The 18369-nt window shown below is 41.4% G+C and overlaps 1 protein-coding gene across 19 annotated transcripts in view; it reads left to right on the top strand.

The window, feature by feature from the left end:
- ZBTB20 (zinc finger and BTB domain containing 20) overlaps positions 1 to 18369 on the top strand; it is a 777433-nt gene that overhangs the window by 751546 nt on the left and 7518 nt on the right. For all 19 annotated transcript variants that reach the window (XM_023517824.1, XM_023517838.1, XM_023517826.1 and 16 more), the window contains one exon: positions 12100 to 13704. In XM_023517824.1, the coding sequence (XP_023373592.1) occupies positions 12100 to 13704 (1605 nt within the window). The remainder of the gene's footprint in view (positions 1 to 12099; positions 13705 to 18369) is intronic.

Genomic DNA, 18369 nt, shown 5'->3' with positions numbered 1-18369 from the left:
AAGAATAAATTAAGACCTTCTCTGCTCCTCTCTGCTGGCTCTCTCGGCAGATAGTCAAAATCCCATGCCAATTTTCAAATGAATAAGGGCTCATTCTAATAGCTGGATCACAGTCCCCTCTGTTGAGGAAACAGCCTTTTAAATTCATGTCTGCACCCTGAATGAGTCACTTTTGGTTAGAAACTTTAACAGTTTGACCTGAAGGTTTTTAAACAGTCCTAATATATAACCTGATTGTAAATTCAGCAATAAATTTATACCCAGTATGTAAAAGGCCGAAGAAAAAACTAGTGTTTTTTATTCTCTCTGGTGACCTTCACTAAATATTGCATATTTACTTTGTAAATGAGGACACCCAGTGGCCACCAAGAGAAAATATTCTAAACAATCTCTGACACTGTTAACACAAATATAAATACCCATTATCAATGCCGACTGATAGCTGTTTCTGTAACATCTTGTTACCAAGCAGTTTAGCTTCCCTAAGGTAGGCAAGAGTGATGGGAGTCTGGCCTGATACAACATCACAGACTGATCATCTCTTCTCATTTTTGGTAACAAAGTGTGGATCTGCTTTGGGTTCCACTGAATCGTCAGCTGACAGGAGGACCCAGTGAGCTCTCTCACAGGGAAAATGGGCTCAGGGAGATAAGGACAGTATGGCATTTGGCAGAGATCATAAACAATGCACAGAGTCCGTGGGAAAGCCCATGCACACATGAGAAAACCAATTGCCTTAGATATCAAATTCATATTAAAAATACAATGGTGGCTGACTACAGAAATAAAGGACAAGCAGAAGAGCATTGAGTAGAATGTGGGGATTAGAAAGACCCCTTGGGACTGTAACATGTAGACACGTCTCAGAGAAAATGTGTACCCTGCAGTTCCCTTATGTCACCGTGTTTGTGACAGGCAGTGGAGGCTTGACCAAACCAAGTACTCAGCTAGAACCCTCTCATGTGAACCAATGTTCTGGGCAGAGTGAGGGATCCAGTTACATATGTATTTGTACTTGTAGGCAAGTACAAGGCAAAGCAGGGCACTGGCGTTCGGGAGGCCTAGAATTTTCTTGCAGAGAGATAAGACAGGCACAAATATAAACAAAAAAGAAAGAAAAGCAAAAAGATGATAATACATTGTTAAGAACTAAAACTTATGGTACATATGTTGGAAGCTCAGATTTACTCCTAAGCATTCGGGTATAAGAAACAATCGATTACTTTTCTAAAGGAAATTAAACTAAACCCTAGGCCCTGGGTTGGCAGGAAATACAGCCAAGTGTCAGGGCTCCTTTTCCCTCCCTGGAATGCTACAAGACTCTTGAAATCTAGGGAGGGATCAGATCCTTAATCCATGGTGGTCTCCATAATTGGCATTGCTCAACTACCCCACAAAGATGCCATTGAGTCTGTTCTTTCTGATGCCAGGTACTGCTGGCCTTAGTTGAGTTCATAGATGCCCTTTACAGTGGTTCTTGCTACTCACCATTAGCCCAGCTCTCAGATGATCACTATTCCTCTCAATGCAGAGCCTTTTTATATCTAGTCTCCAGAAGTGTGCCAAACATTTACCCCAACTGGAGTTGTATGCAAGTAGAGACCATGGCACCTTCCCCATTTGATTATTTTTTCCCCTATAATGCTACCTTAATCCAACTCCAAAGCACCAGCCTCTTCCTCCTCACACCAGACAGAATCCAGATTAATAATTCTTTTTAGGGGACCTGGATTAGGGAAGAAAACTCTGTTTTAGAGCCTTGTCTTTCAGGCTTACTGGGCTTGGAAACCACAGCTCCTTCAGGAAAGGGAGCCTATAACTGTACGGAGAGTTGGCCTTTCTTACCGACAGTTGGAGGAGAGGAGAGAGTACTTTGTTATGAAGGTTTTCTAATTCAGTAGAAACAAACCAGAAATTAATATCTGTTTTTTACCTTACCAACCAGTGGGAACTAAGGAAAAGAGAAAACTCAAGATGGTCTCCAATAATCAGAGAAGGTTTCCCAGAGGAAGAAGAACTTTTGATACTTTGTATAGGGTTCATAAAAGTGCATGAGTTTGTAACTAGAGAAAGCACAATAATTTTAGAACTGGGGGAAAGTTTAGCAGAAGAAGAGAGGTAAGAATGAATGTAACTATGCGTGGGAAAGCAAAGACCAACCTCTTGAATTAGTGCAGATTTTTTTGGAGAAAACTGAGAAAATCAAATCCAACCAAAACTGTAAAGTGAAATTAGATCATTAGAATCTTAGCTATAGCTATTAAAGACTCTTACAGGCCACTATCTTTTTTCAATAATATTTAAATAATATAATAAATATTATATAATAAGATTAAAATTAACAAAATAAAAATTAAATAGCTTATTCCTTACTAGAATAATTATAAAGTGTGCCTTCTACTTACTTACCAATGCTCCCAAGGTTTTGAATTCTGACAACAGATAGAAAGGTTTAGGATCTTCTTTATCTCAGCATAAGCCAAAAAGGAACTTATATCTTATCTTTTTTTAAGGACTTCCTATGCTCGTTCCATTACGGATCACCTACATGGGCAGATGAGTTTCAGCTATTCTCTCTCTTTTTTTTTTTAATTAAATCATAGCTGTGTACATTAATACTGTCATGGGGTACAGTGTGCCATTTTTATATACAATTTGAAATATTTTCATCAATCTAGTTAACATAGCCTTCAGGATGGGCAAGGGACTTGAAGAGAAACTTCTCTGAAGAAGACAGGTGCAGCTCGGCGCCTATAGCTCAACCAGCTAAGGCGCCAGCCACATACACCTAAGGTGGCGGGTTCGAATCCAGCCCAGACCCGCCAAACAACAATGATAGCTGCAATCAAAAAATAGCCAGGCGTTGTGGTGGGCGCCTGTGGTCCCAGCTACTTGGGAGGCGGAGGCAGGAGACTCGCTTGAGCCCAGGAGTTGGAGGTTGCTGTGAGCTATAATGCCACTCTACCCAGGGGGACAGCTTGAGGCCCTGTCTCAAAAAAAAAAAAAAGAAGAAGAAGACAGGTGCATGGCCTACAGATATATGCAAAAATGCTCACCATCCTTAATCATCAGCTACTCTCTTAAACTGGCCCACATAAATCACCTCTGTGTTTCCTTTTTTTTGAGACAGAGCCTCAAGCTATCCTCCTGGGTAGAGTGCTGTGGCATCACAGCTCACAGCAACCTCCAACTCCTAGGCTCAAGCAAGTCTCCTGCCTCAGCCTCCCAAGTAGCTGGGACCACAGGCACCTGCCACGACGCCCGGCTATTTTTTGGTTGCAGCCGTCATTGTTGTTTTGGCGGGCCTGGGCTGGATTTGAACCTGCCACCTTAGGTGTATGTGGCTGGCACCTTAGCCACTTGAGCCACAGACGCCCAGCCTCTGTGTTTCCATTTTAACCAGTCACCCAGCAAAACAGATTTACCTTTTTCCTTGGCTTTTCCTTGTTGCTTTGGGATAGAAGGCCTTCACTCCTTAGTAAAACAATCTAGCTTGGCGCAAATCTACACTTTTCATAGAGAAATCTTGCAGCACCTCCTGCCAACACATAGAGCTACTCTTGAAAACCAGTTGTCACATTGGAAGCAAGTTATTTTTTTCATGAAGACCCAGGCAAAGAGAACATATGAATCTGAAGATCTCCTTCCAAAGTAGTTTCCAAATAGCACAACAACAGAGAACCAAAGGAAGTTCTATGAATTAGGAATTCTATGATAATTTTAGTCAGAAAGTTTTAAAAAATGACACTGTGGAGTTTTGTTTTCTCACACATTGAAGTGCACATAAAAGTTTTCCCAAAGTCAGAAACTTAATTTCTTAGCTAACTAAAACTCATCACCTGTTGATGATATTTTCCAAAGGAATGCCATTCCTGGGAGTTATTCTGGATCTTAGAACTCACTGAAGATAAAAAAAAAAAGTCCTGTAAAATAAGTATATGATAATGTAGAGACCAAAAAAAATAAGTTTATTAAGTAAGAAGATACTGGTTTTTATATAATCACTGTTTAAATTTATAATTTCTTCTCAAGCAAAATAAGGGACCTAACTTATTAACTATACATTGGAATATACAGCTCTTTCTTTAAGGTCTATCCACAGCCAAGTTCAAACTGCACAACTCCATGAATTGAAATAGATCCTTTTGTTCGTTTTTGTATCCCACCCACAGATGTAGCATCTCTGTATTTTTGTTCCCCAGATTTAGTGAACAAAGGAAAAGGTTATAATAGGGCAGTAGCTAAATTTGTAAGGAAAGCGCCTTAAAGGGGAAAAAAAATGAAACGCCTAGAAGGTATCTCAAAAGGTGTACAATGTAAGAGGATTTAAAGACATCATCCTCAGATTTCATTGACTTTTCTCCTCAGTCCCAGCAGGCCTTCTCTCTTCAAGAAGCCATTTCATTTCAACTTGGAATGAGGGTGTAAGTGTCTTTCAGAATGTTTTCTGGAATTATCTATCCAATGCCTTTGTGCACAGAGTTAAAATTTACCTTTCACAGGGTGCACTGTAAGAGCATAAATTTCAATATTTTATTTCACTGCAATCAGATGCCCAAGGTATAGAGATTCAGAAAGTATATATTATGATAATACTCAAAACTGAACTTTTATAGAACTGGTTCATGGCTCGGTGCCTGTGGCTCAAGTCGCCAAGACGCCAGCCACATACACCTGAGCTGGCAGTTTCGAATCTGGCCCGGGCCTGCCAAACAACAATGACAGCTGCAACCAAAAAATAGCCGGGCATTGTGGTGGACGCCTGTACTCCCAGCTACTTGGGAGGCTAAGGGAAGAGAATCGCTTGAGCCCAGGAGTTGGAAGTTGCTGTGAGCTGTGATGCCACAGCACTCTACCCAGGCCGATACTTGAGGTTCTATCTCTAAAACAAACAAACAAACAAAAAAGAACTGGTTCATAAAGGTGATGCTCAATTCCCTGATGATTAGTTGTTTGATTACACAACAAGGAGTTGTTTGCCTCCTAACTGAAGGCATTTGAGTTACAATAACATTCAATTATATGTAGGAAATATATTTGTATATAGCTATGTAAAAGATATTAGAGAAGAAGAAAAATAAGAAACTGTTAATAGAATGAAGCTAGTAAACATTTTTCAATGAAAAAGCATACTATGAGGTCCTACCTAGTTGTTAAAATGTAGGCTAAATTTTAATTCTGAATTGCTCAGTAAACAAAATTAGGAGAGAAACATGATCAGTTACAATATTCACAGGGGCCAAAAAAGTAAAAGCAGAATGCAACTTTTTCTGAGCACTGAGGTCTGGGAAAAGTTGATTGATAAATGTATGTTTCAGATATTGTAGGTCCTGAAGGATGAATTATTTCCATTGCTTTAGATTTTAGATCATCTATATCCTTAGGGGGGTCCTAAGAATATATATGATATTTTGCACTGGAATATTCTCAGTAAATGTTTTATTAGTGAAGGTAAAAATTCAAGTGACGCCAAGAACAATTTTGTCCATAAGTCGATTATATTTGTAGTTTTAGACATATGGTCAAGCATGCCCTCATCCTTTCTTAGGGATAATAGCAGACATAACTTAAAATCAAGCAAGCCAAAGAAAGACCTGAGCTGACTAAGGGAAGCAGAGAGCCTCTAAAGCCAAGTAAAAAGGATTTCCAGAATTACTGTCTCCCTTGGACCTGCGAATCCCATTACTAATGTCAATCTTACTCAGCCTTCAGATGAAGTTCTTAGTTTTGGGTGGAGTAAAGAGAAGAAAAGGAAGTCCGAGGTGGAGGATAAGTCAAGATTCGGGAATGGGCCCAGATAATCATGGGGCAGCTGTTTTCCTAATTCACAATTTTGCCCCTTTTTCCCCATACTTGAAGCTGAGTAAAACATAGTGGCAAAATAGAAAGAAAAGGTGGGATGGAGGAAAAAAAGAGAGAACGGCAGTCTGCCTACCCATCAGAAGTGCTGCAGACCTTTTCAGTGAACTCTGTTTTGTTGGCTGGATTAGAAATGCGTGTTGAGTTTGTATTTAGTTTTTATTCAAATTATATTGAAGTATCTATTTTTTTAAAATGGTTTTTAAAAAGTTAAAGGACGCTTCCTAATTCTACTATGAATTTCTATTAAATATCAAAGGGGATCTACTCTGATATAAACCTGATTCAAACCAAATTTTTCTGTATAATAGTTACCTTCAACAGTTGCAAACTGTCATAATCTTCTAGATTTCAACTAATACCAGTAGTTTAGTATATGCATTTCTCTCTTCCCTTTCAATCATTTTTTTTTTTTAAATCACTCTCTTCTAAAAAGTAACTTTTGCAATTTTGGCTAAGATAGGTTGCTTTATTATACAAAATAACATCAGCACAACTTAAGTTAACAAGAAATATCAGCTCAATAGACCGGATCCATCAGATTGTAATTGTGAAGATTATGTCAGCTTCAGAGGCTTTGATTATTGGAAGTAGTTAAGAGCAGTTTAAGGAGGGGTACTCTTATCTCAATCCATGGGTTTTAATTTGAGGGAAACACAGACCTCTTTGAGATTCTAATGAAAGCCATTGACCCTATCCATATGAAAATATAAGCATGTTCATTCTTGAAAACTGTAGATACCTGTTGAGGCCCAAACACAAAATCAAGGACCTTTAAATACTTAAATATGTTCTAGAAATATTCCATGAATGAATGAATGTTCAAGTAATATTAAAGACATATCCAAGTACAGTATTGAGATTATAAATAAAATGGTGTTGTAAATACCTTAAAACAATTAGTAATTTTAGTATCTTTGTCCTGCTAAAATAATAAGCAGTGCTACAAAAGCACATTCAGACAGCCACCAACTTTCACAGGTAGTTCATTCCTGAGAAAGTCACATTTCTGAAAGTTCAACAATTAATTTATGTTTTATGAAAATAATAAAGCCATTACCAAAGGCTAAAGAACATACTGAGATCCCTAATAGTTTCCTCCCTGCTGGGCTTAGCCAATCTGGAAGGTAGAGGAGAACCTTCATTGGTAAATGGCCCAAAATGTCCCCCTTTTTACCCAAGAACATGTAAGTAAAACTGTACAGCTCTCCTTTATAGGCTGATGACCCTCCCATGGTCCCACTGCAGAGTAATGACAGCTGGTATATGCGAGATGTGTGGAGCTGAGGTAGGAGAAAGAGGTCTCTTCCTGCCTGCTGCCGCCTTCTTGTGTACATGATTTCCACAGTGCACACAGCCGCCCTCTAAATATTGTGAAGATGCCAATGAAAGTGAAAGAGGCAGAAGGCCATTTGCCCTAGATGGAGTCTATAAGCAAGAAACATCCATATCTCCTATAGCACTAGGTCTCAGCAAGACCCCTTGGCATATACCTACTTCACCCTGCCCTAGATGGAGTCTATAAGCAAGAAACATCCATATCTCCTATAGCACTAGGTCTCAGCAAGACCCCTTGGCATATACAAGTAGGTGAAGTAGGTATAACTGAGGTCTTACCCTGCTAGAGGATTTGGAAAGTAAGGGAGCTGAGTTACCAAAATTTATCCTTCTATATCTGGACAACTGCCTCTTTCCTGGTGTAACCACCTTGACAAGCACCATCAACATGTAATAGTTTGAGATCACCATTAATTTTCTAATATGTAAAAGGTCTATCTCAGCACACTAAAGGTACTAAGATACAATATGGAAAAGCATATGATGCGTGAGGCTAGGTTATGGAGACCTGGTTACCCTTGGTTCGGTTTTATGCCCTCTTAGGAACCTGGTACACCAAAGTGAAAGCTCAAGGGCTTTGCGGCCCTGCCATTAACTTAGACTTACTGACTTGACCAAAATTCATCCTGGTTTTAATTTGAGAGCTGGTATTTCCTCCCAAGTCACAGAGACTTCAAATTTCCAACCACCCCCCACCCCCAATAGCACCTTACCCTCCTACTAGTCTCATTTTATATATTCTTTGCTCTCCTGATTGAGAAAGGACTGGATTTCACACCTAATTAAAAGAGATCACATTGCCTGCTGTTTCCTTTCTTGCTCATTTTCTCTTCTGTGCTGGCAGCTTTTTATTCTCATGCTAAGTCCTATCGCTGGACCCCTGCAGCTTAAGGGACAGGCCAGAGCCAGGTTCCTACAAAACAGAGTCAGGCCCTCTGTCCCCTGTTTCACCCTAGGCAGATTTTCCCTTCAGCTCTCAACCTGCTCCGGCTCCATCTGTGTTGTGCTCGCTCACAGGATGCAGTCACTTAGAATACATGATCCTTTCAGCTGCACAATCCCTTGCATGTGTCTGGTGAATGCCGTCACACAGTAACTCCATATTTTTACTCCGGTGAAAAGGAGGTAGGTTATTATTTTGAAACATATAAGATTTTTTTAATCACTTTTTCATTTTGCCACCAGTTCTATGTTTCTATCTCTGTGGATTTTTTTCAGGTGGGGGAGGGCATCCCCAAATACACATAATCTATGTAAAGTTGTGTGGTTTTATAGAGTTAAGAAGGCTGGAGTTTGGTGTTTTTTTTTTTTTTTTTTGAATGGCCCAAATGCCTATTCAGTGCCAATCTAAGAAAGAATGGAGTTAGCATTTTCACACCATTCCTTCCTATACAGTCCCTGAATAACCATCTAATCAAGATTTGTTTTCAATGGGGAACAAATCTTCTACAGTAGAGTATTTCAGATTTATTCCATTGGAATCTATACATTAATGCCCATTGGATGAAAAGGACGTGTTCACAAAAGCCTGGACTTTGCCTTGCTGTGGCAGAAACTTTTTCCCACTGTATTAGTGTTAAAAATAAAAATGAAAAAAAAAAAAGCCTGGGAAAGGAATTGCATCAGCATTGTGCTGGAGGAATGAGGCACACTTGAATGGAGGGGCAGGGTCCCCCCTCACATCTACTCATATCAGCGAAAAAAACGATGACTGCTCACTGCAGTGTGGGGCCACTGTACTCAGGGGGATGCTTAAGAATTGTGCCTATAAAAATCCCACGATGCTTGTCACATTAGGCCGTATATGTGTGCAGGTTTAAATCTGTCTCTGAGAAGTGGGTGACAACATTCTATACTAGTCATAATTCAACCTATGAGATAACCAGCTAAGTGATTGTTGAGATAGACTGAATTTGCAGTCCAGTTTGGTCAAAAAAGCAATCTGGACTTTCTGGTGAAATTGCATATGTGGGCCTGTGTGTGACAATTTCTCACCTTTAAAGCAAACTCCATCATCGCTTTCAGTGTCTTTAGTTTTTTCCACTGAGAATTAGGATGACCATAGAGCTTTAGAAATTTGAGTTTCATTCCTCAGCGATCCAGTACTATGCAGTGGAAAGAGTTATCAGAAGGCACAGGTTCTAATCCCAGCCCTGACACTTGTTAGCTGTGTGCAGCTCAGGGCAAGGCATTTAGACACTATGAGAGCCTTGCATTTCTCTTATATCAAATCTTGAAAACATATGGGATTATCATAAGGAATATATGAGATTTTTGCATGTGAAAGAGTTTTAGACACTGTAAAGCACTACATGGATATTAATTGTTATGATACTGATAATGCTGCTTCCCAAAATTATCTGAAAGAAGACAACTCTGTCATACATGACATCTTTAGTTTTATAGTTGTGACTGGTGCTATGAGCAAATGTATGTTTAAAGAGTGTTTTTCACTGATGCAGAAAAAATGTTTTAATAAATCCATCCTACACAGAGAGGGTTATTTTATCACAGACATAACCAATTTTATTTAAACAAAAGAGACCTCAGTGATAGTAAAACTATATATAGAAAATTCTACATCTTAGTTCCAAGATAAGTGGTCTTATTTCTTACATTGTTCCATCTAAAACAATATGTTAAGTTAGATCACTGAGGCTATTTTGAAGACTCAAAACCTAGAAAGGTGAAAGACATGCTGAATCACAGGTTGGTTTAAGAGTAGCTGGAGGGAATACTGGGAAGACCTTTACACACATAGTTTCACAGCAGACACAGGAAGGCCTAAGGGCCAGACCTCATTCAGGGCCAAAGCATGAGATGCAGTGAAGTAGGTAAGAGGGTGAACCCTAGAGCCAGACCGCCTGGGTTCAGAGTCCAACTGTACCACCAATTGCCTACCTGGTCTTAGAAAAGTTTCTTAATTTCTCTGGCCTGTTTTCTCATCTGTAAAACAAGAACAATAATACTACCCACTCCCTACAATTGCTGTGAAGATTTGATAAAATCATATACATAAAGTAGTTAGAACAGCAAGCACCAAAAAAAAAAAAAAAAAAAAGTTTGCTTTTGTTATTATGATCATGATATACATGCATTGGGAAACCAACCTGAATTTGGAATTTGGTCTGCTGAATTCCTGAACAATCCCTTCCTGCTTTATTGGTGCCTTCTTCTGGGGCTATATTGCACATTAGCACAGTTAGAGGGGTTTCATGATGATTACTAAATCTGGCAAAGATAATTTGTTTTACATAAGAAAAAAGGTAGACACAACAGCCTACTACAATGCTTTAGGTACATCAGACCTAGTGGAGGTCAGCACAAGAAAGAACTTTCTAACATAAATTAGTGCAAATTGTATCACCACTGAGCATAGAGCTTGAAGGCATTTATTAAGTTAAGCTCAGACAGTTTAGGGATGATGAAGTGAAGCACAGTAGAAAAACTAGTTGAGCCCAGACTTTCCTGCACGAGCTCTCTGTCCCATTGCAGTGTAGAAAGAACCTGAGAAGGCAGGCCTTCTTATCTGCAGGCCATTACCCTTGGGGTTGTTTCTCATAAGCAAGGATTTGGGTCACAGGCCAACAATTAATCCTGGGGCCACTTGGTTTTGAAAGCCCACTGACTTGGCCCTTCCTGAGCTGATTGGTCAGTTGTGAAGGCAAGAATAGGGAATTTGATTAAGAATAACCTGGAGAGGAATTCTCCAGAGTCATCTGACAGGTGAGCTACATTTGAGCTACCTGCCTACATTTTTATGTAGGAAAGCCCCAAGACCCGGTGCTATGGCCATGTATTGTCTTTCTCAGTCTAAATCCAAATGTCACCAACATGATCCCTTGTCTGGATAGCCTGAGGTGTAGGGATAGCAGTGGGCCGGGCTCTTCATGTTCTCCACATAGCTATTATTGCTTTCCTCCTGGGAGCTGTTTAATACTTCTTCCAGCAAGTGCACAGAGCACCCTGTTACCGAAGGTGACCAGATATGCCACTCCTGGTTACTCCCACTGCCCTGGCCTAATTATTGAAATTGCTCCCTTTCATTCTAAAGTACTCATTTTGAGGCTAGATATGATCTCCTGTCTGTGTGCTCTGGTCTTCCAGGTCAGAACGGCCATTTCTGACCTTTTTAACATTCCTTCTTCATTAAGCCTCAGAAAACCACCGATATCACATTTACAACCACCCTAGAAAGTGTTCAAACAAGTTGTCAGAGATGATGAGAAAAATGAATAGGTACAGGAAACATCTGGAAAACATGGTGGCTGCTCTTTGGTAGACCTGAGTGTGGGGTGAATTTTCCAAGAATTTTTGCATACTTGGGATGAGTTTCGGTGATATGCCATATAAATTAATAGGAAGGGAATTTGTTAACTGAATATTGTCACTGTCTATGAATAAAATAAGGAAATTCAATAAATTGGGAGAAATGTAAACGTAAAGGAACCAGAGGTCCAAACCAGAAAGAATTCTCCTACATGACAGTTCTGTTAGACCTGTCTGAAGTGGGGGTAGATGTTTCAGGAGAACAAGTCTTCCATTTGCCCTTTATTCTTTGTTGAAACTGGGGGAACAGCAGGCAAATTGACCCTCTGGTTATTGGGCCATTCTACTTAAATTGACAACCTCAGCCGAAGCTCTGGGAAATTAATATGGATTCAGTACCCAAAATAGCTAGGGCACTAAGGCTGGAATTGGGGCAGAATTCAGGGCCTTATTCCCCAAGGCCATCATCACGGCCTGTATCCAGCAGTCCCTCCCTCTCTCTGATTGTGTCTGCAAGGAAGGTGCTTCTAGGAACCATGAGAATTTCCTACCTGAGTGAGGCCCAGGTGTTAGAGATGTAGCCAGCTGCATCTGACCCATGCTCTATTTTGTGTCTGCCTTAACGTGCTGCAGGTGACATCAGTTGCAAGGGGATGACCGAGCGCATTCACAGCATCAACCTTCACAACTTCAGCAATTCCGTGCTCGAAACCCTCAACGAGCAGCGCAACCGTGGCCACTTCTGTGACGTGACGGTGCGCATCCACGGGAGCATGCTGCGCGCACACCGCTGCGTGCTGGCCGCCGGCAGCCCCTTCTTCCAGGACAAGCTGCTGCTTGGCTACAGCGACATCGAGATCCCGTCAGTGGTGTCGGTGCAGTCCGTGCAAAAGCTCATTGACTTCATGTACAGCGGCGTGCTGCGCGTCTCGCAGTCCGAAGCTCTGCAGATCCTCACAGCCGCCAGCATCCTGCAGATTAAAACGGTTATCGATGAGTGCACGCGAATCGTGTCGCAGAATGTGGGCGACGTGTTCCCGGGGATCCAGGACTCAGGCCAGGACACGCCGCGGGGGACTCCCGAGTCGGGGACATCAGGGCAGAGCAGCGACACGGAGTCAGGCTACCTGCAGAGCCACCCACAGCACAGCGTGGACAGGATCTACTCTGCGCTCTATGCGTGCTCCATGCAGAACGGCAGCGGCGAGCGCTCCTTTTACAGCGGTGCGGTGGTCAGCCACCACGAGACCGCGCTGGGCCTGCCCCGCGACCACCACATGGAGGACCCCAGCTGGATCACACGCATCCACGAGCGCTCGCAGCAGATGGAGCGCTACCTGTCCACTACCCCCGAGACCACGCACTGCCGCAAGCAGCCCCGGCCCGTGCGCATCCAGACCCTAGTGGGCAACATCCACATCAAGCAGGAAGTGGAGGATGACTACGACTACTACGGGCAGCAACGGGTGCAGATTCTGGAGCGCAACGAATCCGAGGAGTGCACGGAAGACACCGACCAGGCCGAGGGCACGGAGAGTGAGCCCAAAGGTGAGAGCTTCGACTCGGGCGTCAGCTCCTCCATAGGCACCGAGCCCGACTCCGTGGAGCAGCAGTTTGGCGCCACGGCAGCTCGGGATAGCCAGGCTGAACCCGCCCAACCTGAGCAGGCTGCGGAAGCACCTGCCGAGGGTGCCCCGCAGCCGAATCAGCTTGAAACAGGTGCCTCCTCTCCAGAGAGAAGCAACGAGGTGGAGATGGACAACACGGTCATCACTGTCAGCAACAGCTCCGACAAGAGCGTCCTGCAGCAGCCTTCGGTCAACACGTCCATTGGGCAGCCACTGCCAAGTACCCAGCTCTACCTACGCCAGACAGAAACCCTCACCAGCAACCTGAGGATGCCTCTGACCTTGACCAGCAACACACAGGTCATTGGCACAGCTGGCAACACCTACCTGCCGGCCCTCTTCACTACCCAGCCCGCGGGCAGTGGTCCCAAGCCTTTCCTCTTCAGCCTGCCTCAGCCTCTGGCAGGCCAGCAGACCCAGTTTGTGACAGTGTCCCAACCCGGCCTGTCCACCTTTACTGCACAGCTGCCAGCGCCACAGCCCCTGGCCTCATCCGCAGGCCACAGCACAGCCAGTGGGCAAGGCGAAAAAAAGCCTTATGAGTGCACTCTCTGCAACAAGACTTTCACCGCCAAACAGAACTACGTCAAGCACATGTTCGTACACACAGGTGAGTGCAGGCCCCCTGGAGGCCTGGCGGCAGGGAGCTGAGGGGCTGTGAGAAGGGAAGGTAGGTAGGCAGAAGGGAAGGTTTGGAGTCATTTTTCAGATTTAAAAGAGATCCCACTGCCTCATCTAGAAGCCCCAGCTGAGTCCCCATCATGGGAAAGCAGTGCCCTGCCACTGAAAGAAAAAAACCACAGGAACCCTGTGTGGAGAAAGGATGTCCTAGAGAAGTCCAGCCTGTAGGAAGGAAGATTCCAGGCATCACATAATCCATGTCCAAGCATCTGAGTTTCAGAGGCACCTTAATGTAGCCCTGAAGAGCTTTAGTCCTAGAGCCATATTGCCTGGTTTGAATTCAGGCCTAACCACTACCAAACCTTGTCACCTTGGAAAAATCACTTAAGTGTTCTATATGTAGTTTCCTTGTCTATAAAATGAGAATGATGGTAATACACTCTCCTTGTAGTGCTGTTTTAAGAATTAAATTAACTAATACATGTGAACTTTGTAAAGTAGATCTTAGCACATAATAAGTACCCTATGAATGGCACCTATCATTAGCATTGTTAAGATGTTTGGGAGGAGGAGAGATTCAGTTTGTTTTGTTTGGCTCCATAGGGTAGAACTAGAACAATAGCTGAATGCTATCAGGAGATTCTTCCCATTAAATGAAAGAACAAGTCTGAGAACAATCAGAGCTGCTCTAATGGGCTAGACTGCCTCCAGAGGGAGTGAATTCCTGGAGTTAGAGATATTCAAGGGGAGAATGGATGATCATTTTGTAGGGATACTGCTGAGGGGATGCAGTCATCAAGATAGGGAAGATGGTGCTTTAGACCTGGATTCTGCAACTCCAGAGCTAAAATTGCCTGACCTTTCAGCCAGTGCTCTTTCCTAGATCCATAATGGGACAGACATACCAAGTTCCCATAGAAGTGGTTCCTCACTAAGTGACTGCCTGGATGATTGTGATTTCACATAGATTTTCCTGTATCTAAGAATATCTTCCACAGTGATGATGATTGTCATATTTGAAATTCTTACACGAATCACTCTTCTGGTAAACCTCTGATTCCAGAATACCCCTATTAAATGACACATAATTTGCCAGAGAAATTCACATACTTGAATTCTGATACATGAGAATGAATTAGTTTCTCAAAATAAACCTTGTTGTTCAGATCTGCTAGAAGAAATCTAAGAGACAGGAAACAGGTAAGTAGTTGGAGACGAGTGGGGAAGGAAAGCATCAGTCAGAGAGAAAGTACCGAATATGGAAGTGAACACTGAAATAGAACAGTTCTTAAGAAGAAATTTGCCTTTTTTGCAATTTAATTTAAGTCAGGACATTAAGTAAATTAATGTATACACCTTTATGGGAATCAGTTGTTCTTAAAGATTGCAAGTTTCACACCTCCAAATAAGCACTGATTTACTACTGAATTCAGGAAGAAAATTGGAGAGAGAATCAATTAAATTGTAATGTTTTTATTTGTGTAACAACTTATGATTTACAGAGTGTTCTTGCATAATTTATGGCCTTTCTTCCTCCAAATAGCTGATTTACAAGCCATCAAATTAAGGTTCAGGGGAAAACTGTCTCCTTTGTCAAAGTTGACTCTGCTGGTCTTGGATACACAAACGTATCTTCTTCCTTGTATGCATCTGTCCCATGCGGTATTGGTGTCTTCTAATAATGGCAGCACCAGTACCACGAGAAACTTTTCCCTTAATTGATCTTGAGTTTTTTAGTGGGTTCACATTGACCTCAAGTAAATGTAGTGATTTACCACTACCCAATTTTCTTCCTAAATTCAGGAGTGAATCACCGTGTTTATATGGAGATGTGAAATTCACACATTCTATTCACATATGGAAATAAGGCTTTAAATTTGTAACATAAAATTTTCAGTGTACCACCAAGATTATCTTTTTGATGTGGAAATACATTTCTTCAGTGGATTCAGCAAAGGATTCTTTGGTTAACCCAAATAACTAGGTTTGCCCATAAGAAAATCAGCAGTGGATTTGTGCATCTAGATGATAGATGTAAAAGCTATAGGTGAAGTCATTTTATACATCTGAGTTATATTCAAATGGATCTTCAGATCTCTAATAAATGCATTATGAAGATCCTTGGTAAATTATAAAGGTTTTTATTTGATGTGTATAAGGCACATACATAAATTGAGCACCTTATTTTAAAAAAACAGTGCTCTTCCCTTTCACTCCAAAATTACTGTGCAGTGTCAATTTGGTAACGCTATCTGTCTTTCATGACTTTTGTCTAAGTGAACGAGTCCCTAATCTAACAAAATTTAAGAACTATTAGTCTAGATTTTCAAAACACAAGACAGCTTGAACATGTGGAAGTAATTCCAGACCTGAATTCACCATGGCTCACATTTCCAAATGTAGGGTTTTACAACGTAACAGAATCTCAGTGGAGGTGATCTAAATCCAGAGCAAAAAGTCAAAATATTGACATTAAAATATTCTAAAAAGTACTTGGGATACTTGGACGAATAGGAGTGGACTTAATGTAATAGGTACCTATAGTCTAACCAAAAAGAGTCCTACAAAGAAAGAATATCTTCACACAACTAAAAGGAAAGATACGTTGGCTCTTTCTATCATGGCTACTCTACAAACCAGTAGACTGGGGCGGGAAGTGGCTTTGCATTTCAGTAATACCAAGGTTTAATGCAGATGGTACTTGCATTCAACAGCCAGAGACTCTACTCTGTGGTCTGATTCCAATTAAAATTCCATATAGGTCTATGTTAATGATCCATACATTCATAAGATAAAGTGGTTGAGACAAACACATAGTCGATCATACTGACTTTAGAGCTAAGTTCTACCTCAGAGACCCAAGGAGGCCCTAGTTGTAATGTAAAGCTTGTTTTATAGTGATTATAACACTGACATTTAGAGTAGAGGCCTAAGTAAAATATCATACTAGAACTAGATGCCTTTGGTCCATTTTGTTTCCTTTAAATGGTTGTGTGGCCTTAAACAAATCACTTGATTTCATAACTCTAGTTTTTTTTTTTTTTACTTTAAAATACAAATAATAATTTCCCTGCCTTTTGAGTAGCTACAAAGGCATGATGCATATAAGAGATTTTCATAAAAGATGAAATATTACTTAATTTTTAAAAAATTCATCATCATTATTTTATTTGCTTTGTCTCTCATCTCTAAATAATACACTTTCAATGTTTATCCGTCTATGGAATTCAAATGCTGAAACCATGTGATACTCCTTGGGTTTCTTTTGAATGTCCTTCATAATGAGAACTTTTTTTTTATTTCATAGTAAGTTTCATAAAAGAAAATCCTTCACCTAACCACTCTCTATCCACTGCCAAACAAACCACAGTAGGACTTCCTTACCTTTAGGGGTTTCTCACATTCACCTACTGCAGCTTCATAAAAGATAAGAAAGGAAACCAAGAATTAAGGACATGTTTGAAAGCAAGAGAATTAGAGAAAAAACACAGATAACACAAGCCATTCACAAAGCAGGGCTCATCTCTACCTCCTTCCATCAAGAGAAAATACAGAAGTCAAATAAAGGAATGCAATGAAAGGGAAAGACAGGGAATATAGGAAGGATAAGCCTTGGTGTCAACATGGATATGGAGGGCAAGCAACAGGGGAAACACAAGGTTAACTCAGAGCAGTGTGATCCCTGGGCCAGCAGCATGCAAATTCTGTCCCCCTTCTGACCTCCCAAATCAGAAGCTCTGGTAATGGACCTGACCCCCGCAATCTGGGTTGGAACAAGCCCTGAGTCATGCTGAAGTTGAACATCTCTCCCCTAGAGGGCAGGAGGAGGATGGCAACAGGTTGCTTTTGTTACGTGATGTTATTCTTTAAAATTTCTCTAAGAAGAATCTGTATATTTAGAAAAGTAAGTCAGAGTTACGGGTAAAAGTTTGATTTTGCAGTGGATAAATTATATTGCAGAAGCCAGTCTCTTCCATATGAGAGATGACCGGGGTCTTGAAACCCCATAGGTACCTTAGCAAGTAAACCCCTTGTGGCACTTAGCAATAGTAACTTGAATGATCAGTATGTGTTGTCTTAAACCTTCCCACTGGAATGTAAATGCCATGAGAGCAGAAACACACATACACAGATATATCAAACTTCACACGTGCACACATACAGAGGGGGCCAAAAAAATGTATGCACACTTTAAGAAAGGAAAAAAAACGGCATTAAGGGCAGCACCTGTGGCTCAGTGGGTTGGGCACCAGCCCCATATACCAAGGGTGGCAGGTTTGAACCCGGCCCTGCCAAACTGTAACAAAAAATAGTCAGGCATTGTGGCAGGCACCTGTAGTCCCAGCTACTTGGGAGGCTGAGGCAACAGAATCACCTAAGCCCAGGAGTTAGAGGTTGCTGTGAGCTGTGACATCATGGCACTCTACTGTGGGTGACAAAGTAAGATTCTGTCTAAAAAAGAAAAAAAAAGAGGTGTTCAATGTAGCTTATATTTATTTTTTGTATCACCATACATTATTATAATTTTAATACAGTTTTTGTCCTTTCTTAAAATGCACATACATTTTTTTTGGCACTGTGTGTGTGTAGCTCATACTTCAGTGTACCAAACATGATATATAATGTACCCAACCTTATAAATAATAAACATTTA

Source organism: Otolemur garnettii, unplaced genomic scaffold, assembly GCF_000181295.1.
Source record: "Otolemur garnettii isolate 467f Iridium unplaced genomic scaffold, OtoGar3 scaffold00122, whole genome shotgun sequence".
NCBI classification, from domain to species: Eukaryota; Metazoa; Chordata; class Mammalia; order Primates; family Galagidae; genus Otolemur; species Otolemur garnettii.
This window is presented reverse-complemented; position numbering and strand designations above follow the sequence as displayed.